General features: G+C 43.0%; 1 protein-coding gene across 1 annotated transcript in view; it reads left to right on the top strand.

Annotated features, from left to right (window-relative positions):
- Window positions 1–1,601: 1,601 nt before the first annotated feature.
- The window catches only part of ppm1g (protein phosphatase, Mg2+/Mn2+ dependent, 1G), a 55,753-nt gene continuing 32,643 nt past the window's right edge, over window positions 1,602–24,711 (top strand). The window contains exons 1-3 of the mRNA XM_063056473.1: window positions 1,602–2,266; window positions 10,097–10,166; window positions 18,237–18,322. Coding sequence (XP_062912543.1) covers window positions 2,156–2,266; window positions 10,097–10,166; window positions 18,237–18,322 — 267 coding nt within the window. The 5' untranslated portion in view covers window positions 1,602–2,155. The remainder of the gene's footprint in view (window positions 2,267–10,096; window positions 10,167–18,236; window positions 18,323–24,711) is intronic.

The following is a 24,711-nucleotide window of genomic DNA, read 5'->3' as shown; positions in this document are numbered from 1 at the left end:
CTCCCTTGTCAATCTTATTCGAGATTACCTCAAAAAATTCCAATAGGTTGGTGAGACAGGATCTTCCCTTCATGAAACTATGCTGGCTTGGGCCTATCTTGTCATGCACCTCAAGGTAAATACATAAGTAAATCTTATTCCGTATACCTCATACAGTATATGTATATTGAATAGATTAGAAATCATGCAAAAAACAGAAATACTGTATATTAAAAAAGTGAGGTAGTGTCCAAGGGTTCAATGTCCATTTAGGAATCGGATGGCAGAGGGGAAGAAGCTGTTCCTGAATTGCTAACTGTGTGCCTTCAGGCTTCTGTACCTCCTACCTGATGGTAACAGTGAGAAAAGGGCATGCCCTGGATGCTGGGTGTCCTTAATAATGGATAGTGCCTTTCTGAGACACCGCTCCTTGAAGATGTCCTGGGTACTTTATAGAAGGAGCTGACTAGATTTACAACCCTCTGCAGCTTCTTTCGGTCCTGTGCAGTAGCTCCCTCCCCCCATACCAGAGAGTGATGCAGCCTGTCAGAATGCTCTCTACAGTACATCTATAGAAGTTCTTGAGTGTATTTGTTGACATACCAAATCTCTTCAAACTCCTAATAAAGTATAGCTGCTGTCTTGCCTTCTTTATAACTGCATCGATATCCCCATGCAATTTGAGAGTTTAAGCACTTTTGTAAAGAATGGGGAAAAGTTGCAGTGCCCAGATGTGCAAAGCTGATAGAGACCTATCCACACAGACTGTAATTGCTGCCAAAGGTGACTCTGCTAAATACTGACTTGTAGGGGGTGAATAGTTATGCAATCAATTATTTTTTATTTATATTTGTAATGAATTTAGATCACTTTGTAGAGATCTGCTTTCACTTTTATACTAAAATCTTTTTCTGTTAATTCAATCCACTGTGATTCAATGTTGTAAAACAATCAAATATGAAAACTTCCAAGAGGAATGAATACTTTTCATAGGCACTGTATACACACACAGAAAGTATATATTATATATGGAAGCGTAGTGGTTCGCACTACACTAATTACATCCTGGAGAGTCAGAGTTTATCTTCTGCACCGTCTGTATGTCCTTTCCGTGACCGTGTGGATTTTCTCCCACATTGTAAAAATGAACTGGTTATTTCGTCCATTGATTAGTCTAGAATTCAGCAGGTGGGTTCTTGGGCGGCGTGGCTCGTTGGGCCTGTTCCGTGCTGGATCTTTAGATAAATAAATGACTTTCCATCCATCTATCAGACATCAAACTGCTTTTAATGTTCTCTATTACTTTAGTTTAGTTTCTCGAACGAATTTATGAGCAAATTCTCCAAACTTTTCTTCCTGTGGAGCAACTCTTCCTGATAAATCAATTGAAGTGTATTTTTAATCTTCGCAAATTTTCACTGTTCCTATTTACTGCCATTTGTAATCGATGCAAAAATATATACATATTTTTAAACTGCTAGATGCAGATTTACTTTTTAAGGGTAGCAGAACTCCACCAGTTTCGGGATTCCCGCAATCCCGCGCTTTGTAAAAACTCACTTCCGGAATCGGGGGTGGGGAACGGCAGCGATCCCCGGATGTGACGCACGAATCTCGTTGCCGTTCCGAAAGCGCTCACGTGACCGCTTTTTTTTATAAAAACGCCTCTGACACCCTGCGGTTTATTTATTTTCTGAAAACGTCTATAAAAATTATTCCCTTTTTAAATTCTCGAAACACGACGACAACAATTGTAAGAGTGAAAGGGGGGTGGGGTGTATGTGCGGCTGTTAGTGCGAGCGATCCCTTGCCTTCAGGGTGCGGGAGCATCGGGGCCCGGCGAGATCGACCCGCCTCGAGTCTTTGTTCGGGAGATTCCGGTGAGACTACTTCACTCTTCCCCTTCCCTTTCGCCTTCTCCCCGACCGGTTGAATGAGGCGGGGGAGCGAGTGGTAGCGGTCGGGCTGCGGCCGCGGGCGCCGGGCCTGCCGGTTGCCTGGGTAACCGGCTCCCCTCCCCCCGCCTGCGTGCTGGTCCCGGCGCGCCTGTCAATCAAGCCGCTGGGTCGAGCGCTTCCTCCTCTCTCTGTGCCGGGGGGTGGAGGGGGGAAGCGGTCTGAACGAGCTCGTCTGCGGCGACAGGAGGTGTACGAGGACGCCGGCGGGCACAGGAAGCATGGGCGCTTATCTCTCTCAACCCAACACGGTGAAGAGCTCCTGCGAGCGATCCACCGACAAATTCGGCTTCGGCGTCTCGGCCATGCAAGGCTGGAGGGTTTCCATGGAGGTGAGTGGAGACTGTGTGAATAAATGCACAAATGCACACGTTATCTACAAGGGGCCTTGCATTTGGGCTTTGCCTAGCCCTGACCATCTTGTATCCAATCGCTCCCTGTTTAATGGTGCCGGTTGACAGATGGGAACAATCAAAATCACTTGTTCATTCCACTCCCGTAACAATGAACGATAGTGTGAACAAAGCGATAAAATACCGTTTTTGAGATTGGTCTAATTTGAAAATGGGAAACTAAAAGAGAAAACTTTCAGTGTTAGTTCAACGAATTAGAGTAATCTCGGGAAGATCGCATTTTCCACCTCGTGGTTTGAAAAGAAAACAGCGCGCCAACATTGGAGGTCTATTCGGTTATCCAGGTGTACTAAGTGCAAATGCATGGCTCTTTGTAATTTTTACCCTTGTAAATGTTGTTAAACCTGATGTGTTTTTTCATGCTTGTAGTTTTTAAGCAAATGTCGGCTTTTGCAAACGAACACCTCATCCAGATTCGGTAACTATTGTTTTTCTTCAGGATTATGACTTCACTGCATGTTATTGGTACATTTAATTGTATTAGAATTCATTTTGTCTTTGGTATTACCAGCAGATTACCAGTGGCAGTTTAATTAAACTTCTGACAGCCTTGGCTTCAGAATCCCTGCAGAAGAGGTATGGTGATAGCAGGCATAGTACAAAATTTAGCTGATTTAAAACGCAGAAGAAGTGAACATTTTGAATTAATGCATACAGGTTATGGAATGCACTTTTAGGGGTGGTGGTAGAGCCAGATGCATTAGGGACATTTAAAAGACTTAGATAGGCCCAAGTAATTGAGATTGTGTTTCTGAAGATAATGAGACCATGGAGATTGTCAGTCAAGACCCTCATGCCTGTTCTGTTGGTCGTTGAGCTTAATGCTGATGTGTATGTCAATTCTATTTAATCACCTTGGCTTCATTTCCCTTTAAGGCCCTGATAGCTTCTGTCACCTTTAGCATTGCCCTCAAAGCTCTAGGAAGTTTCTCATCTCTAAATAAATATAAATGTCCTCTTCCAAAATTATTCCCTCCTTTTCAACATTAAACACTTTTTCAGGAAAATGGGCACCTCCTTATCTGCTTCATTTTGATTCCTTGGGGAAATTTTCTGCCGTCGAGGCACCTGCACTTGCTGCTTCCTTGAATCAGGTGGTGATGAGGAGGCGTACAGAAGTTAGATGTGTCGTCTGGTTAAGTGCAATTGCAATAACAACCTTGCACTCAATGTCACTCAGAGAAAGGAGCTCGCTGTAGGCTTGCAGAAGGCAAAGTAAGGAGAATGCACACCAGTCCTCATTGAGGGGGGAGTCAGTGGTGGAAAGGACGCGCAGCTACAAGTTCCTGGGTGGTAACAGCACCGAAAGGATCTACCCTGAGCAGAACACATTTGTTGCAATAACAAAGAAGGTATGCCTGCAGTCAAGAGTCTGTGGAGATTTGAAATATCAGCAAATTCTCTTGCAAATTTCTATAGATGCATGGTGAAGGGCACTTGGACTGGTGGCACCACAGCCTAGTATGGAGCCTCCAGTCATTGCAAGAACGTGAAGAGATTTATGAGAATGGTACCTGGAGTTACAGGGAAAGGTTGCTCTTTCATCCAGGGAGAGGTTTGAACAATATCAAAGTGATTAGTCAAAAGCTTTTTCCAAGTATGTAAAAATAAATAAGAGAGATGAGAGTGGATATAGGACCACTAGAAAATAAGGCCGGAGAAATAATTACAACGGACAAGGAGATGGCAGATGAACTAAATGAATATTTTGCATCAGTCTTCACTGAGGAGGACATGAGCAGTATGCCAGATGTTGAAGGGTGTGAAGGAAGAGAAGTGGGTGCAGTTGCTGTTATAAGAGGGAAGGTGACCTAAAGGTACATAACTCACCTGGACCAGATGAACTGCACCCTAAGGATCTGAAAGAGGTAGCGTTAGAGATTGTGGTGGCATTAGAAATGATCTTTCAAAAATCATTGGACTCTGGCATGACTCTGACTTGTGCAGAACACCCTGAAGGTTAACTTGTAGGGAGAGTCGGTGGTGAGGAAGGTAAATACAATGTTAGCATTCATTTCAAGAGCTCTAGAATATAAGAGCAAGGTTGTGATGCTGAGGCTTTATTAAGCACTGGTGAGGCTTCACCTTGAGTATTGTAAACAGTTTTGGTCTCTTCATCTAAGATGCTGGCATTGGAGAGGGTTCAGAGATGGTTTGCAAGGATGATTCCGGGAATGGAAGTTATACGAGGAACATTTGATAGCTCTGGGTCTGTACTCGCTGGAATTTAGAAGGGTTGGGCGGGGGGATCTCATAGAAACCTTTTGAATGTTGAAAGGCCTAGACAGAGTAGATGTAGAAAGGGTGTTTCCCATGGTGGGGGAGTCTAGGAGAAGAGGGCACAGCCTCATGAAAGAGGGGCGTCCATTTAAAATAGAGATGCAGAGAAATTTCTTCAGCCAGAGAGTGGTGAATTCGTGGAATTTATTACGACAGGCAGTTGTGGGGGCCAGGTCCTTGGGTATATTTAAGGCAGAGCTTGATAGGTTCTTGATTGGATACAGCATTAAAAGTTACAGGAAGAAGGCCGGGGAGTGGAGCTGAGGAGGGGGGAAAAAGGCTCAGCCATGATTGAATAGCGGCACAGACTCAATGGGCCAAATGGCCTAACTCCTGTCTTGTGGTCTTGTGTTGGATCTTCCTTAGACCAGAGGAGAATGAAGGTGCTGTCATCAAAGCTTATATAATGAGGGATAGAAATAAGGTGAATAGTCTGTTTTTTCTGTAGCATTGGGGAATCCAAAACTAAAGGGCACAGATACAAGATCTGGGGGGGGGGGGGCGGGAGGAGAGAGAATTAAGAGACCTGAGGGGTGACTGCTTTACATGGAGAATAGTGAGTACCTTGAATGAGCTGCCGAGAGAATGGTTGAGACAGGTTCAATTGCAACACTTCAGGATAATTTGGATTGGTACATGGAGGGATGGGGCTTGGATGGTTCTGGGCTAAAATGCAGGTAACTTGGACTAGTAGGTAGGAAGTGGTGGTCATCATGGACAATTTGGGATTAATGGTCTGTTTCTGTGCTCTATTACTCTGACTCTCAGGTGGCAGACAAAGCCATCTCTGTTGTAGGCGCAACCCTCCCACCACATAGGACATCCTCAAGAGGAGGTGATTCAAGAAGGCCACCATCTGGAACTTGCCCTGCGCTCATTCCTCCCAATTGGGAGAAGGTACAAAAGCTGGAAGACCCCTATTCAACAATTTAGGAACAGCGTCTTCCCCTCTGAACTCGGATTTCTATATGGTTTATATGCACTACCTCATTTAAAAAAAATCTCTTGCGAATTTGTTTTTCGCTGTTCTGCCGCAAACAACAGTTGCAGCCACAGTTGTGATCATAGCAGGTGATGTTACCTGAGCACTGAAAATTCTTTGTGTTATCTGGCTTGTAGTGCTGTTCATATCAGTTGTAAAAGTCTGGATATTTTTAATAGGTGAGTCATTCTCTAGCACAAAGTTTCACTCGCTGGCCCATTGTTTTGAACTGAGCAATACAAACTATTTGTTTCTATTTTCACTGTGTCCTTTTTTTTAATGTCCAATAGACGTGATGGAGAAGTTCATTAAATCGTAGAATTGCTCAGCCCACTGAGGCCATTGAAGAATGATCTTGCTCTTTTTATAGCAATACTGTTTTTGTTATTGTCAGCCCATCACCTCTACTGGGGCATAGGCAGCTTGCTGAAGTCCACGGTCCTGGTCCAGTCTTTCAACATGTAGCCCACGGTAGACCCTTCCTCGGCCAGACATGGGATTGCTAGCCCCTTGCCCAATCTTCCTCCTCTTGTAACTGAGCTTGGGAATGTCCATGGCATAGTTAGTATGTTGTTTGTTTTTTTTTAAAAGTTGGATAAATATTTGAAGGTCATAATGTATTCTGCATCCATGGTGTATTCTGGATTATTACTGCCTGTTAGGTAATGAAGTTTTCTTTCCTCATTCCCCTTTCTTTTGCCAATGCCTGTTTGTGTCCTCTACCTTTTGACCTTGTTGATGTTTCTCTCTTTGCCCATTTCAACTTAACAAATCAAACTTGCATATCTCCAGAAAATCTATCATATCTCCTATAATCCTACTTTCCGAAAGGGAATAACCTTAGATTCTTGATCCTTGTAATTTCCAGAGTCGTTCCAGGACCTCTTTTCTGCATCCTGTCCAGAGCTTTCACACTTTTCTTAAAGCATTAGTGGCTTGAATCTGATGTATTACCCTGGCTGTGGGCTAACCAGCTTTTGTAGCGCTCCTGTGTTTACGAAATGTGGAATCCCAATGCTTCATTAACTACATTTTCAAAGTTCTGTTGTATTCTAGACATGTATAGATGCATGTATGTTGAAACTCTTGCCTTTATTCATTATTCATTGAATATAAACTGTTCTCGCTCTGCATTTCATTAGTGATGTGGCTATCTGTGTTGTGAAAGTCCTTATCTACCTTATCTAATGTTGATCATACTTCCAAGCTTTGTGTATTCTATAAATTGTACTTGTTTTGTCCTTTAATATGCATGTTAAAAGTTAAATGTTCCAAGTTTGTGATTCCATTTTTGTAGTGCATCCCTTTTTTATTAATCAATGGTATAATTATTTTTGGATGGATACTCTGCTCACAAACAGCAATCCCATCATGTATGTTCCTGTACAAAGTCAAAGTCCAAAGCAAATTGCTCTGCTATTTTTTAATCAGTTGCCAATGTTGTTTAAATAACAACAATGATGCTGGGAACCTTGTATGTGATGTATATTAACGATGTGCCTATGAAAGTAGGAGGTGCGATAAGTAAATTTGCAAATGGAACAAAATTTGGTGGTGTTGTGGATAGTGGGAAAGGTTGTCAAATGCTACAGCAGAATATGGATCAGGTGAAAAGTTGGATGGTCTTTTGGCTGATGGAATTAATACTGATAACACATGCAGTAATTGGGAGGGTGTAAGAGCATAGTGACCTTTGAGTTGAAGTCCATAGTTCCCTGAAAGTGCCAACATAGTTAGATGGTGGTGAAGAAAGCAGATGGCATACTTGATAGGTCAGGCATAGGATTTAAAAGCTGGAAGTTGCTACAACTTAACAAAACACTGACTAGACCACATCTCAAATCTTGTGTGCATTTCTAGTCGCTGCACTATAGAAACAAGGTGGTTGTGTTGGACAGAGTACATAGCAGATTCACCAAGATGTTGCCTGTATTGAATAGTCTGGGCTTGTTTTACTGATAGCAAAGGAGGCTAAGGGGTGCTTTGACAGGTGAGTATAAAATTATTAGAGGTATAAAGTGGATAGGCAGAATCTTTTTTCCATGGTAGCTATATCTAGCACATGAGGTTATAGGTTTAAGTTGAAAAGGAGTTGAAAGGGGGAACTGAGGAAGTCTCTCCCCTGCCCTGAGTTTGGAACCGGTGGTGAGAGGAGTCAGATAAAAATTGCTGTTTAGATAGGCACTTAATCAAGGCAGAGAAGGCTATGGACCTTGTTTATTTAGATGCAAAGAGTATTTCTGAAGACCCACACATCAAATATTTGAAGCTGGAGCAACAGTTAATCTGCCAGAGGAACTCAGCAGGTCAAGCAGCATCAGATGGGATGGTGGGGATGAGGAATTGTTAACATTTTGGTTCAACACCCTGCATCAGAAAGCTGGGAGTCAGTTGATTTCTTGTCTGCCACAGACCTGGCATTTCTGGCATCTATAATTCTTTGTAAATTGATGTTACTTTAAATGTTTTTTCTCCTAGGTATTATGCTTTCGTTATTGTGATGACTCTGTAGTATTGATTTATGTTGGTGCTGTTGGAGGGATGGATGTAAGATTAACAAAAAGAGAACTTGAATTATTACTGATAGTAACCTAGCCCATAGTGTTTTCCTCGGGTGAAATAAAGGTGAGTTGTATATTCTAAAAGACCACAGATAATGACTTAGTTTTGAAGCAAAATAATGTGATTCCATGATTGCTATTTTTCAAGTGTTAATATCATCGGATTGACATTCTTTTGATAATGAGGCATCAACACTGAAGTGTGAGCCTTTATAATTGTTTTGTTAGACTTTCATTCTATGTTAAATCTCAAACATTTGATGTCCAACTTAGTGTAGATCTGTCAAGTCACAATCACTTTGAAGTGTGAAAGTCAATAAACAATGATGATAAGATAGAGCAACATGAGGCCGCTCAATCATCCCAGTTTTTTTTTCAACTTTATTCTCTCCTTGTCCAATCAATAACCTATCAATCTCTTCCTTAAAAATATCCCTGGACTTCGTCCATCCTGGGATCCTGATTAAAACTGGGTGGTATGATTTGGTTTTCCAAAGCAAAATATTGCAGGTGCTGGAAGTACTCAGCTGTTGAAGCAACATTAATGGAGAGAGGTAAACAGAAGATATTTTCAGATGATGACTTTTCATCTGTACCAGGTGCAGTTACAGAAGCTGGGGCATGCAGATGACAGAGAACAAATGACTATTTAGAGCAACACACATCAAAGTTGCTGGTGAACGCAGCAGGCCAGGCAGCATCTCTCGGAGGAGGTACAGTCGACATTTCAGGCCGAGACCCTTCGTCAGGACTAAAGGAAGAGTTAGTAAGAGATTTGAGAGGGGGAGGGGGAGGGGGAGATCCAAAATGATAGGAGAAGACAGGAGGGGGAGGGATGGAGCCAAGAGCTGGACAGGTGATAGGCAAAAGGGATATGAGAGGATCATGGGACAGGAGGCCCAGGGAGAAAGACGGGGGGGGGGAACCAGAGGATGGGCAAGGGGTATATTCAGAGGGACAGAGGGAGAAAAAGGAGAGTGAGAGAAAGAATGTGTGTATAAAAATAAGTAACAGATGGGGTACGAGGGGGAGGTGGGGCATTAGTGGAAGTTAGAGAAGTCGATGTTCATGCCATCAGGTTGGAGGCTACCCAGACGGAATATAAGGTGTTGTTCCTCCAACCTGAGTGTGGCTTCATCTTTACAGTAGAGGAGGCCGTGGATAGACATGTCAGAATGGGAATGGGATGTGGAATTAAAATGTGTGGCCACTGGGAGATCCTGCTTTCTCTGGCGGACAGAGCGTAGGTGTTCAGCAAAGCGGTCTCCCAGTCTGCATCGGGTCTCGCCAATATATAGAAGGCCACATCGGGGCCAATATATAGAAGGCCACATCGAGATGCTGCCTGGCCTGCTGCGTTCACCAGCAACTTTGATGTGTGCTGCTTGAATTTCCAGCATCTGCAGAATTCCTGTTGTTTGACTATTTAGAGGCCTGGAAAGGAATGGTACTGAAAGCCAGTGCATAACAAAAGTTGTGTGTTTGGCAGGTTATAGTTGAAGGAGCCAAAGATTACATGCTGAAGTGAGGAAGAAAGAACTCAATCTTGGAAAGGGGAGAGGAGGTTATAATGGCTGATTGCTTAAAACTGATGAGTTTGGAAGATAGTCAAGAGTCTTGTTGGAAGATGAGAGAATTACTCCTTTTGCCTGTATTGAGGTTTATTGGAGCAGTGTGGGTGAGAGGAGACCTAGTAAATAATTTTTAAAGACACTGTGTTACTCCTTAAGGATAATTGGCACACACCAAAGGCTGTCAGAATTGTATTTCGTTTGTTGTCCCTGTGATAAATGCTGATGAATCGTACATCAGTGTATCTGTCATTGGTTATAATGTTTTATTTTCATTGTTTTAATCAAAATCTGGTAATGTGTTACTCAATTTTGTATTATTTGATTGAAATGTGATCTAATTTTTTTGTTTCAGGATGCCCATAACTGTATACCAGAGTTGGATAATGAAACTGCTATGTTTGCAGTCTATGATGGACATGGAGGTAAGAGGCTCTGAGCGAAGAATATTTTTGCCTTTGTGCATGTGATGTAGGACAGACATAGATAGGCCTTTTAAAGTGGGCTTCACATGACTTTCTCTTGTCCTTCTAGTCTTCAACACGGCTCCCTGAGTTGAGTTCCCATGTGAAGTTTGTAGCCTTGGATGTTAATATATAAAATGAGCTGATGTTTGTTGCACTTTGGCTCAACATTCCCTTCCATGTTCCACAAGCCCTGTAAGAAATAAAAAGGAAATCTCTATTTCCTCTTCAGCTCCCTCAGGCAGTTGCCAGATACACTCAGTGGCTATTTTGTTGCATACACCTTATTAATCCAGATGTCTAATCAGCCTGTCATATGGCAACAACTCGATACATTAAAAGCCTGCAGACATGGTCAAGAGGTTCAGTTGTTGTTCAGATCAAACATTATAATAGGGAAGCAATGAGATCTAAGTGACTTTAACTGTAGAATGATTGTTGGTGCCAGATGGTGTGGTTTGAATATCTCAGAAATTGCTGATCTGTGATTTTCAAACACAACAGTTTTTAGAGTTTATAGAGAATTCTGTTTTTTTTTAAACAAAGCATCCAGCAAGCGGCAATTTTGTGGGCGAAAATACCTTGATAGTGAGAGAGGCTAGACTGATTCAAGCTGACAGAAAGGTGACAATAACTCTAACAAGTTCAAGTTTAACTATCATTCAACCACCCATGAAGACAGCCAAACGAAACTGCGTTCCTCCACGGCCAAAGTGCAAACCATGGTACCAACAGTCATACACAGCACAAGACTCATACAGCAAATATAAGATGGCAGTAAAACATAGTGACACTAAAAAATATAATATTGCCCGAGTCCCTGAATCACATGCCCTTTAAATTGATGGTGCATGAGTGTTATCAGCAAGAACAAGCAGTTCTCAGCAGTCTGGGGACCAATGCAAACATGCAACCCTGTGTCATTCCACTGACTGAACACTAGAGGGCAGCACTGATGGACGGGGCCAGCCCCCGACCCAGCATGGACGCCTCTGCCTCTGGACTCTGTCTCAAGCTCATTTGTTGTCTGTCTCGCCTATAACCAAGGGATTTTACGTTATCAATGTCCAACAGTGTCTTGTGGTCCCAAGTGAAACAACATAGACAGTCACTCGCTGTTAGATTGCACACAGCCTTCGTGCATCAACTCCAATGTCGCCACGTAGCAGACAGGAACACAATCTGCACCAAGTCCAACTCCTTCAGCTGTGCACAACAGTGGTGTGTAGAAGACTTCAAGTTGATGGCCTACAGCAGCAGAAGACCACACCGGGTTCCACCCCTGCACGTAATACACTGGCTACTGAGAGTAAATGGCTTTCTTTGAAATGGCTGATTCCTTCCTTCCATTTGCAGTTGTTTGCAGCCCTTCAGTCAGGAATGTTGCAGACACTTTCCACTAATACAACACACGAGTATAGAATATCTAAGGTAGTTTGGAGCAGTGACCAAGATATTTTATAGACTGATGATTTCTGTCAGCTTAAATTTTATGATTGCAATTTTAACTTTGTAATTCGGTTTTAAAAAGAGAGCTTTAATTCCACAACAATATCTAGTTGTTTAACTAGATATTGTTGATCTGCATGTTTTCTCACTCCAAAATCAGGAATCTATGCTGAAAACTCTAAAAATTCAGTATATTTAATGGGGCTGTTAATAAAATGTTGGAATGTTGAGGCTTCTGATGTACCTTGATTGGCAGCAGAAGTCTCAATGGATACAATTAAATATTCTTGTTGCAGCCTGATACAGCTTAAAGATCACAACTGCTTCTGAGGTTAGTATAGTCAACAAAGATGTCTTAATGTGATTAAATGAACATTCACTGCTTAAAACTGATGGAAACAATGCCAATTGTGGACATATTCCTCGCCAGATTTCACGCAGAAGTGGCTGCAGGTCAGGGATACAAGTGCGTTTAAGGAAACTGCCAATACTGACTATCTTGCTGGCATATGTGCAATCTCTGCTGAATAAAATTGATGATTTCAGAGCTAGGGTTGCTGATTCAGAGGACATTAGGACCGTATGTGTCCTCTGTGCCACGGAATCCTGGTTAACTCCCTTCTGTACCGGATGCAGTGATTCAGATCTGTAGAGTCTCTCAAAAGCAGAGGTGGTAGAATATGCCTCATGATCAACTCCTCTTGGTGCATAAGTATGTCCCAGATCTGCTCACCAGACCCGGAATATCCTCACAATTAAGTGCTGTCCATTTTACCTACCAAGGGAGATTTCTGTGATTATTCTGGTAGCAGTGTATATTCCACTTCAGGCCAATGTCAGTCAGGCTTCAGATAATCTGAGCAATGGGATCAACATGCACGAAACAGCGCACCTTAATGCCTTCACCATCGTTTTGGGAGATTTTAACCAGGTCAGTCTGGAAAATATCACTAAGGAATTACCATCAACAGATCACTTGCAATACTAGAGGAAATAACACACTGCACCATTGCTACACCGCCATCAAGAATTGCTTACCGTGCTATCCCAAGCCCACTGGTAAGTCTGAACACCTGGCTGTATTTCTACTTCCTGAGTATAGGCAGAGACTGAAGACTGCAGCACCAGCAGTGAGGACCAAGAAGGTATGGACAAGCGAAGCACAGGAGCACCTAGAGGACTGCTTTGAATCGGTGGTCTGGACCATATTCAGGGATTCATCTTTGAATCTGGATGAGTATGCTGCAGTTGTTACTGATGTCTTTAAAACCTGTGTGGATGAATGTGTGTGTCCACAAACACTTACTGTACATTCCCAAACCAAAAACTGTAGATTAACCAAGAGGTACATTGTCTGCTGAAGGCTAGATCTGTGGCATTCAAATCTGGTGACACGGGTCTGTACCGGAAAACCAGGAATGACACGCAGAGGGCTATTTCAAAGGTGAAGAGACAATTTCAAACGAGGATGGAGGTGACATCGGTTGTAAGACAACTCTGGCAGGTTTGCAAGACTTTACTTCCTACAAAGTGAACCCAATAGCGTGGATGGCAGTGATGCTTCACTACGAGATGAACTCAATGCCTTCTATGCCTGCTTTGAAAGGGAGAATATAACTGCAGCTGTGAAGATCCCGGCAACCGGTGACCGTGTGATCTTTGTCTCGGAGGCTGATGTTAGGCCGTCTTTAAAGAGGGTGAACCCTCAGAAGGCAGAAGACCCTGACAGAGCACCTGGTAAGGCTCTGAAAATGTGCGCCAACCAACTGGCGGGAGTATTAAGGACATTTTCAACCTCACTGCTACGGGTGGAAGTTCCCACTTGCTTCAAAAAGGTAACAGTTATACCAATGTCTGAGAAGAGTAGTGTGAGCTTTTTAATGACTCTCGCCCAGTAGTACTCATGTCTACAGTGATGAAATGTTTTGAGAGGTTGACCATGGCTAGACTGAACTCCTGCCTCAGCGAGGACCTGGACCCACTGCAATTTACCTATAGCCACAATAGGTCAATGGCAGATGCAATCTCAGTGGCTCTTCACATGGCCTAAGACCACCTGGACCAATGTCAGGATGCTGTTCATTGACACTGTAGCTCAGCATTTAACACCATCATTCCCACAATCCTGATTGATATGTTAGAGAACCTGGGCCTCTGTACCACCATCTGTAATTAGATCCTCGACTTCCTGAACAGAAGACCACAATCTGTGCGGATTGGTGATAATATCTCCTCCTCGCTGACGATCAACACTGGTGCACCTCAGGGGTGTGTGCTTAGCCCACTGCTCTACTTTCCCTATACCCATAGTCATAGTCATACTTTATTGATCCCGGGGGAAATTGGTTTTCGTTACAGTTGCACCATAAATAATAATAGAACCCTAAGTAGTTAAATAGTAATATGTAAATTATGCCAGTAAATTATGAAGTAAGACCAGGACCAGCCTATTGGCTCAGGGTGTCTGACCCTCCAAGGGAGGAGTTGTAAAGTTTGATGGCCACAGGCAGGAATGACTTCCTATGACGCTCTGTGCTGCATCTCGGAGGAATGAGTCTCTGGCTGAATGTACTCCTGTGCCCACCCAGTACATTATGTAGTGGATGGGAGACATTGACCAAGATGGCATGCAACTTAGACAGCATCCTCTTTTCAGACACCACCGTGAGAGAGTCCAGTTCCATCCCCACAACATCACTGGCCTTATGAATGAGTTTGTTGATTCTGTTGGTGTCTGCTACCCTCAGCGTGCTGCCCCAGCACACAACAGCAAACATGATAGCACTGGCCACCACAGATTCGTAGAACATCCTCAGCATCGTCCAACAGATGTTAAAGGACCTCAGTCTCCTCAGGAAATAGAGACGGCTCTGACCCTTCTTGTAGACAGCCTCAGTGTTCTTAGACCAGTCCAGTTTATTGTCAATTCGTATCCTCAGGTATTTGTAATCCTCCACCATGTCCACACTGACCCCCTGGATGGAAACAGGGGTTACCTGTACCTTAGCTCTGCTCAGGTCTACCACCAGCTCCTTAGTCTTTTACACATTAAGCTGCAGATAATTCTGCTCACACCATGTGACGAAGTTTCCTACTGTAGCCCTGTTCTCAACCTCATCTCCCTTGCTGATGCATCCAACTATGGCAGAGTCATCCGAAAACTTCTGAAGATGACAAGACTTTGTGCAGTAGTTGAAGTCCGAGGCGTAAATGGTGAAGAAAAAGGGAGACAAGACAGTCCCCTGTGGAGCCCCAGTGCTGCTGATCACTCTGTCGGACACACAGTGTTGCAAGCACACGTACTGTGGTCTGCCAGTCAGGTAATCAAGAATCCATGATACCAGGGAAGCATCCACCTGCATCACTGTCAGCTTCTCCCCCAGCAGAGCAGGGCGGATGGTGTTGAACGCACTGGAGAAGTCAAAAAACGTGACCCTCACAGTGCTCGCTGGCTTGTCCAGGTGGGTGTAGACACGGTTCAGCAGGTAGACGATGGCATCCACAACTCCTAGTCGGGGCTGGTAGGCGACCCGGAGGGGATCTAAGTGTGGCCTGACCATAGGCCGGAGCAGCTCCAGAACAAGTCTCTCCAGGGTCTTCATGATATGGGAGGTCAATGCCACCGGTCTGTAGTCATTGAGGCCGCCCAGGACTGTGACTAGGCATAGCTCAAATACCATCAATTTGCTGATGATACAACCATTGTTGATAGAATCTCAGATGGAGACAAGAGGGTGTACAGGAGTGAGATATGCCGACAAGGTGTCGCAGCAACAACCTTGTGCTCTACGTCAGTAAGATGAAAGAGCTGATTGTGGACTTCGGAAGGGTAAGATGAAGGAACACATACCGATCCCCACAGAGAAGTCAGAAGTGAAGAGAGTGAGCAGCTTCAAGTTCCTGGGGATCCAGCCTGGTCCCAACATATCAATGCAGCTATGAAGAAGGCAAGACAGTGACAGTACCTTGGAGAGCACTCTGACAGGCTGCACCACTGTTTGGTGTGGGAGGGTGGGGGGGGTGGGGGGTGGCTACCTCACAGGACCGAAAGAAGCTGCAAAAGGTCGTGAATTTTGTTGGCTTCATCTTGGATAATGGCCTACAAAGTACCCAGGACATCTTCAGGGAGCGGTGTCTCAGAAAGGCAGCATCCATTATTAAGGACCCCCAGCACCCAGGGCATGCCCTTTTCTCACTGTTACCATCAGGTAGGAGGTACAGAAGCCTGAAGACACACACTCAGTGATTCAGGAACAGATTCTTTCCCTCTGACATCCGATTCTTAAACGGACATTGAACCCATGAACACGACCTCACCTTTTTAATATATATTATTTCTATTTTTGCATGATGGTTAATCTATTCAATATACATGTACTGTTATTTATTTTTACTTTTTTTCCCTCTACGTTATGTATTGCAGTGAACTGCTGCTGCTAAGTTAGCAAATTTCACGACACATGCCGGTGATGATAAACCTGATTCTGATTCTGAAATTTTGGTGTCAAGAGCATGCCAGTTTTTGACTCCTCATCTCCTTTGATGTCCCCCCTTTGCATTTGTTGTGCTTCCACATTTGTACTTTTGGGATTCAACAACCCTTGCCTCTTGTAACTTCTGATTCCTGAAGAAATTCTATATTATCGTCGACATATGTTGTGAAATTTGTTGTTTTACAGCACCAGTACAGTGCAATACATAAAAATGCTTTAGGAAATACTGGAGTGATGGAGTTGGCATCCATCATTTTGGACCCCCACCACTCACAGCATGCCTTTTTCTCATTACAGTCAGAGAAAAGGTACACTCTCACTAAGCATTTTAGGAACAGCTTCTTCCTCTCAGTCAACAGAATTCTAAATGGATACTACCTCATCTTTTTGCTTTTTTCCTGCGCAATTATTTGTATATTTATTTTAATTTACAATAAATTTCATGATCTATGTCAATGATAATATGGAATTAATTTGGGAAAATTGTGCCTTGGATCTTACAAGAGGCAAGGGTTGTTGAGGAGGTTGATTTCTCCACCTAACGGTTTCTGAATGGGCAATGAACCTATTATTACTTTTCCTCTTTTTGTTCTACTTAGTTAATTTTTATGTATATATTTCTTGTTATTTATGGACGGCAGCTCGGCATTCAAAACTATTGTTCCCTCAACTAATCAGTAAGCTTCAAAACTTTGGCTTCAATACCTCGTAGTGCAATTGGGACCTGTATTTCCTCACTTGTAGATCCCAGTCAATTTGGATTGGCAACAGTATTTCCTCCACAATCTCCATCAGCACAGGTGCACCATAATGCTGTGTGCTTAGCCCTCTGCTTTACTTGTTTTATATTTATTATAGTGTGGCTAAGCACAGCTCCAATGCCACTGTCATAGGCTGAATGAAAAGTGGTGATGAATCAGCATATATCAGGGAGACTGAAAATCTGGCTGGATGGTGCTGTAACAACACCTCTTGCTCAACGTCAGCAAGACCAAGGAGCTGATTATTGGCTCAAGGAGAAGGAGGGATTGGGGAATGAAAGGTGGAAAAGGACAGCAACTTTAAATTCTTTGGTGTTACTTCAGTGGACCTGTCCTGGATCCAGCACGTAAGTGCAATTATGCAGAAAGCATAGCAGCGAGGCTACCCCCTTGGAAGTTTGTGAAGATTTGGCATGATATCTAAAACTTGAACAAACTTCTGTAGATGTTTAGTGGAGAGTGTATTGACTGGTTGCATCATGACCTGGTATGGAAACACTAATGCCCTTGAATGGCAAAATGTGTCAGAAGTAGTGGATATGGCCCAGTCCAACTTGGAATGCTGTTGCAGGAAAGCAGCATCCATCATCAAGTACCCCCAGCACGCAGGCTGTGCTCTCTTCTTGCTACTACCATCAGGAAGAGGTTACAGGAGCCTCAGGACCCACCATCAGGTTCAGGAACAGTTATAACCCCTCAACCATCAGGCCCTTGAAGCAGTGGGGAATAACTTCACTCACCCCGTCACTGAGCTGTTCCCACAGTCTTCATCTCATGTTGTCAGTATTTATTGATTCCCCCCCCCCCCGCCCCCTTGGTGTTTGAACAGTTTGTTGCTATTGCACATTGGTTGTTTGTGCATCCTGTTGGGTGTGGTCTTTCATTGATTCTGTTACATTTCTTGAGTTACTGAGTTTGTCCACAAGAAAATGAATCTCAAGGTTGTATATGCTGACATGTGTACTTTGATAATTTACTTTAATCTTATATTTTATGCATTGCACTGCCCTGCTACCACAAAACATCAAATTTCATGACATGTCAGTAATAATAAATCTGATTCTGAAGCACTAATTTAGAATGACTGCAGCTGCCACCTATGACTTATATTCAGCTGGCCTTGACCTTGTGTGATCTGGTTTTCTGCCTCAATTCATCTATATTCCCAATCTGGGGTTTTGCTTCATGTGAAGTCAAGATGTGGTAATTATTTTCCACACAGTTTCCTCTGTTCTTTCAACTCTGACTTAATTTCTTCTCCACTAACCCATTCCCTCTGCATATGAAATCTTTTCTTACTTTAAAATACTTCAACTGTTTTCTTTCAGGTGAAGAGGTGGCGTTATACTGTGCAAAGTATCTGCCAGATGTTATTAAGGAGCAGCAGGCTTACAGGAATGGAAAATTGCAGAAGGTATAATCTTCACATGCTGTCTTTGAAATTAAAGTAACAATGCATTTGTCTGGTTCAAATGTAAGCTGAGTCATTTTGAGTAATTGCTTTTTGCAAATGATTGATTCGAGATACAATTGTCTTTGTCTGATTTAGTTTAGAAAGTAGTTTTTTCACACCATGTCAGAGGGCAAGTTTGCAGAAAGTACTGTGTTATTGGGAATGTCTCTCTTTGGCCACTCCTCAGGCTTGAGAATAATTTGCTTCCACCAGTTCTGAGATGACTAGTGAGGCCAATGTGGGACTTGCAGAATATGTCAGGAGTAGGCAGGAGTTGCTTAACAGAGCAATGGTTAGTTATTTTGGGAGGTGGTATGTCACTTCCAGTATTAATGCTGGGTTTCTGTGTGCTCCTGGAAAATAAGCTCTGTTGTATTTTAACGAATATGATCGATCGTTTTGTGCAGACATGGCTGGGTGATTCCCAGAAGACGGTGGGGATATTGTATCTTTTCAAGAAGAACAAACTTAAGTATTTGCCTCTTTCCACCTAGTAATCTATTGATTTATTAGTTTGGGGAAAAGATTTTGCTGAGGAATATGGTGCCAAGAATGTCCTTTGGAGCCAAGTATAGTGAAGAGGTCAATACTGAGGATTTAATTTTTAATCTGTCTTGAAATACGGCATGTATTGCACCCAAAGGAGTCTGCCACCCAATTACACCCAAAGGAGTCTGCCACCCAATTACACCCATGTGTGACTAATTAATCTACTAAAATTGTGCACCTTTGGGATATGGGGAGAAACTGGATCACCTGGGGCAAACCCAATGCAGTCAAGGGAAGAATGTACAAATTCCAGAAACACCATGGTGGGAATTGGCCTCTGAGTCATTTTGTTTTTATACAATGAGTTTTAACACAAACTGCTGTGTGCAGTTTTGTTCTCTGTACCTAGGGAAGTAGTTACTTGCCTTGGGAAATGATGCTTTGTTTACTGGCATAATCAACATGTCCTCCTGTAGGGTGGTTGAAAGTCACTGGTGTTCAGTACATTGGAAGGTAATCTCATTCGACATATACGAGTGATGTATGGACTGGAGGCTGAGGCGCAGGCTAGCTGGGACACGTGTTCTTTCCATTTGATTGATGGGGTTTGGGCAGGGCTTTCAGTAGTGCCTGTGCAATCTCATAGAACAATCTAGTCAGTCCCATGCTGCTCCAATGTTTCCTTTTTTTTCCTCAGTATTTTTACAAGTTGAAATTTATCATCATTCAACTGTACACATAGCCAGTCTATTGCCAACTGAGACAGTGTTCTTCAGACCAAGGTGCACAGCACAATACGTACAGTAACTCATACATAACACATCAAGTCATATTACCACAACTGAATTAACAAGTAATAGGTGCCTATGCTATACAAGCTTAAAAAGTAAACGGTATAATGCTACTAGTGCTTCATGCATGGTGAGATCTGTGTGGTGGCAGGGAGTACAGCAGCCTTACAGCTGTGTGGGGGGGGGGGAAGAAGTTGTTTTTCACCCTAACAGTTCTTGTCCTAGTGTTTTGGTACCTCCTACCTGATGATAGGGGGGGGGGTCATAGAGATTATTGGATAGATGTGGGCGGGGTATTCAATTTCTTGTTCAAATCTGATGATTTTGCTGGCTGTAAGAATTCTGGAAGCAATTTCCAGATTATAACTGCTTAAATGCTCTTAAAAATATTCCTCTCATCTGGTATCTTTTTGCTACCACTGTAATCAGAATTCTCTGCTCATTGAGTTCTTTTAATTTTTTGTTAGCCTTGTGTAAATCTGTCAGGATCTTGCACACCTCTGTTAAATCCTTGATGATTGCTTCAAGGTAATAGCCCCAGCTTCTCCTCTGCTTTTGAGTTGAAGACTCTTATCCTTGGAGCCATGCTGATAAATAGTTGGTGTTGAAATGAACCGCAATATGATGCAACTGTTCTATAGGATCCAGTTTTCGATGTAATAGGATGAAAGGAGAAGGCTTTAGGGATTATTCCAAAATTGGAAGTTGTCCTTTAATGTATTTGGCCAAAATTCAGAATTTGGAAAAATCAGTGTTATTTCTATTGATCCTCATGAGTTAATTTAAAACCTTTCTTCCCCCAAAAATAGCTTCCATCCTATCAGCATTAAAGTGCGGAGCTACAGCATTCCCAGACAGGTATTAGCATGATGAAAGTTCTGGTGTTCAATATTACAGCAGGTGAACGAAAGGGCGTTGTGTAACTAGGCAATGGAAGTGATTGAACTGCAGTTGTATACAGGGCTCCTTTGGTAGGGTATTAACTACAGACTTGGACAGCAGTGTTCCAGAGAATGTGTGTATGTGTATGTATATGTGTGTGTGTGTGTGTGTGTATATATTTCAGAAAAGCGTGCATGATTTTTGTTTATATTGTTTAAAAAAAACGAATCATAATGGAAAATGTTTCATGAAAGCAACACACAAAATGCTGGAGGAACTCAGCAGGTCAGGCAGCATCATTGGAAGAGTATAGTCAATGTTTTGGACCAAGATCCTTCAGCAGGACCTGAGGGGGAAAAAAAGATGAGGTGTCAGAGTTAGAAGGTGGGGGAGGGAAGGGAGAAACACAAGGTGATAGGTGAAGCTGGGAAAGGGGACGGGTGAAGTAAAGAGCGGAGACGTTGATTGATGAAAAAGATACAGGGCTGGAGAAAGGGGAATCTAATAGGGGACAGAAGATCATGGGAGAAAGAAAAAGGGGAAGGTGCACCAGAGGAATGCAATGGGTGGGTAATGAGATAAAGTGAGAGAGGATAAGGGGATGGGGAAGAGAGAAAGAGGCGGAGGGGCATTACTGGAAGTTCGAGAAATCGATGTTCATGCCATCAGGTTGGAGGCTACCCAGACGAATACAAGGTGTTGCTCCTCCACTTCAAGTGAGGCCTGATCGCGACAGTAGAGCTTGCCATGGATGAACATGTCGGAATTCCCATTGTAATTCCACTTCCTATTCCCATTCTGACATGTCCATCCATGGTCACTTTAATCGGCAGAATGGAGACAAACAACGGCTCGCCCCTCAACCCACAGATTGTCTGCCATCTAACTCCTGGAATATTCTCGGAGACCACAGAGCACCCAAACCATCTCCACATTTACTGCCTTCACCTGGATGTTTCAATCTCTCTGATGGCTTTAATCAGTGAACAATGGAAGCATTAATCGGTGAAATGGAGTCCAACATTAGCTCATGCACAGTACCTCTGCCTCTTTGCTTCCTGGAATCCTCGCAGAGACTGCTGAGCGCTGAAACACCCAAACTATTTCCAAGCAGCAACAGTTCTAGAATCACATCCAAGACGAAAAACAAATGTAAAAGACATAAAGGAAGTGAAATATGTGGTTTGTGATCTATCCAGAAGACGTTGACTGAAGAAGTGTTGTACGCAGATGCCATCTTGACTGGAAGTTTCTTAACAATCACCTATACAGCTAAAAAGTATTTTTAATAATCTTCTGCCATTGGTAAGAATGTGAATGAAATAATCTGAAACACAGAACCTGTTCTCCAAGTACAGGGGAAAATATTTTAGAACTTGAGGCTGGATGTGCAGATCATTTTGTTCTGTACTCTTCTATTCTTGCCAGCAGGTGATGCTAAAGAGCTAAATAAACTCACGACTAGTTCTAGTGCTACCATTCCAGCTGACAGTATTTTTACCCATTGATTTATTTATTAATATGCAATGCTGAATAGGTCCTTCAAGCCATGCCACCCAGCAACCACAGACCTAACGCCGGCCTAATCACAGGGCAATTTACAATGACCAATTAACCTACTAACTGGTCAATCTTTGGACTGTGGGAGGGAAGCTGGAGTGCCCGGAGAAAGCCCACACTTTCCAGGGGAGGATGTACAAATTCCTACAGATGACATCAGAATTGAGCTTTGACACAGAGCTGTAATAGCTTTGTGCTAAGCATTGCACTACTGTGGTGGTGCTCATAGATCAAGACAACATAGAATTCGGCTCTTCACCCCATTTAGCCAGTGCCGAACCTTGAATCTGCCTAGTCTCATCAACCTTCACCTGGACCATAGCCCTCTATAACCCTCTGATCTATGTATCTATCCAAATTTCTCTTCAAGTTTTGCAATCAACCCTGCATCCCACTACTTCTGGTGGCTCGTTCCACACTCTCAACACCCTCTGAGTGAAGTTCCCCCTTGTGTTCACATGGCATCCCCTTAAATATTTCACCTTTCACTCTTAACCCATGACTCACCCAATCTCAGTGTAAAAAGCCTGCTTGAATTTTCCCTATCTATACCCCTCATAATTTTGTATGTTGCCATCAAATCTCCCCTCAATCTTCTACATTCTAAGGAATAAAGTCCTAACCTATTCAATGTTGCCCTTTAACTCTGGTCCTCGTTCCGACAACATCCTTGTATACTTTCTCTTAGTTTTTCAACCTTATTTACATCTTTCCTGTACGTAATTGACCAAAGCATTACACAATAGTCCAAATTCAGCTTCACCAACAATTTCAACATAACATCACTGCTCCTGTACTCAATATGTTGGTTTATGAAGGCCAGTGTGCCAAAACTTTTCTTTACGACCCTATCTGTAAACGTAACTTTGCTGGATCAAATAACGACAACACAAGAAGATCTGTTACTTATCTTTTCACTCGTTTATTTCTTCGAGCTCAGCCGGTGAGTGAACTTAGACCCGACATCAGGGAGAGACCCTTTCTCATCTTCCCAGCGGTTCTACAAGTTCACTGCCCGATGCCAGAATTGTCAGAAGTTATAAGGCCACCGATACAGAAGAACAATCGGTTTGATAACTATTCCGGTCAAGTCAGTGGACTATTGATATAAAAGTACAATCAATTTGTTAGACACTCCAGCCACTTTAATTAAAGAAAAGGATGTCCTACCTGGTTTGCTGGAAGCCACAACTTAATGACAAAGATAAGAACATCCATCAAATTTATGCTTTAATTAAGAAAGGAATGTTCTGTCTAATTTCCATCAGGTTCTGCTTTTTGTCAAAATCAAAAGGTGTGAAAAGGCCAGAGACAACTATGTGGATCTGGGTGAACTTTAATCATCTTGCTCCAAAGAAAGCAGCTGTGAGACATTATTCAAACACACTGCAGTCACAGACATAGTACTTAATTCATTGTTTACAGGGATCTCAGAATCCCCCATTCCCTTAAACTTTATCATATCTACCTTTGACACCACTCAAGAAATTATAGATCCCTCTCCTCAGCGCCCTACCGCTCACCGTGTAAGATCTACCCTGGTTGGTCTTCCCAAAGTGCAACAACTCTCAATTGTCTGCATTAAATTCTATCTGCCATTTTTCAGGCTATTTTCACCAGCAGGTCCAGATCCCACTGTAAGCTTTGATAGTCTTTCTCACTATCCACTACATCCCTAATCTTGGTGTTCTGGTTTACCATATTATCATTCAGATCGTTGATGAAGATGATAAACGACAACGGACCCAGCATCAATCCTTGTGGCACTCAACTAGTCACAGGCCTCCAGTCAGAGAGACAACCATTTCCTACCACTCTCTGGCTCTCACAAAGCCAATGTCTAATCCAGTTTACTACCTCATCTTGAATGCCAAGCAACTGAACCTTCTTGACCAAACTCCCATGTGGCATCTTATGAAAGGCTGCTCAGAACATTAGTCCCATCGTGCTTAACCTTTCAATTCCTGACTTTGCATGTAGGCTTAACAGCATCCTTGTCCACAACCTTTCCACTAACTGGTCTGGTTTCCATACCCCTGCCACTCTAGTTTTAAACCCCCCCCCCCCCACCCATAGGTGCAGCGCTGGAACACTGACCTGTTAGGATATTAGTCCCCCTCCAGTGGTTCAGGTGCAAACCATCTCTTCTGTACAGATCCCACCTTCTCTAGAAGAGAATTCAGTGATCCAAAAATCTGAACCCCCCTCTCCTGCACAAACTCCTTAGCCACATGGAGTTAAGCTGTGTTATCTTCCTGTTTCTGCTCTCACTAGCACATGGGTAGCAATCCTAAAATCACATCCCTGGATGTCCTGTCTTTCAATTTAGCACCTAACTTCCTGAATTCTTTGCTGGACCTTGTTTCCCCTCTTACCCATCTTATTGGTGCTGACATGGACCACAGCACTGGCTGTTCATTCTCCCACTTAAGATTGCACTCAATCTGAGGTGACCCTGGCACCTGAGAGGCAGCGATCCATCTGGATGCACTTCTTGAAGGTATAGTTATCAGGGACACCTGTGGTCTCCTTACCTTGCCAGATCCCATAAGAGATACATTCCAGTGTCTTTTCTGGCATCTCCATAGCACTGTGTGCAGGAAGAAAGAATAAATAATGAAAAAAATT

Source organism: Mobula hypostoma, chromosome 8 (assembly GCF_963921235.1).
Source record: "Mobula hypostoma chromosome 8, sMobHyp1.1, whole genome shotgun sequence".
In the NCBI taxonomy this organism is placed as follows: Eukaryota; Metazoa; Chordata; class Chondrichthyes; order Myliobatiformes; family Myliobatidae; genus Mobula; species Mobula hypostoma.
This window is presented reverse-complemented; position numbering and strand designations above follow the sequence as displayed.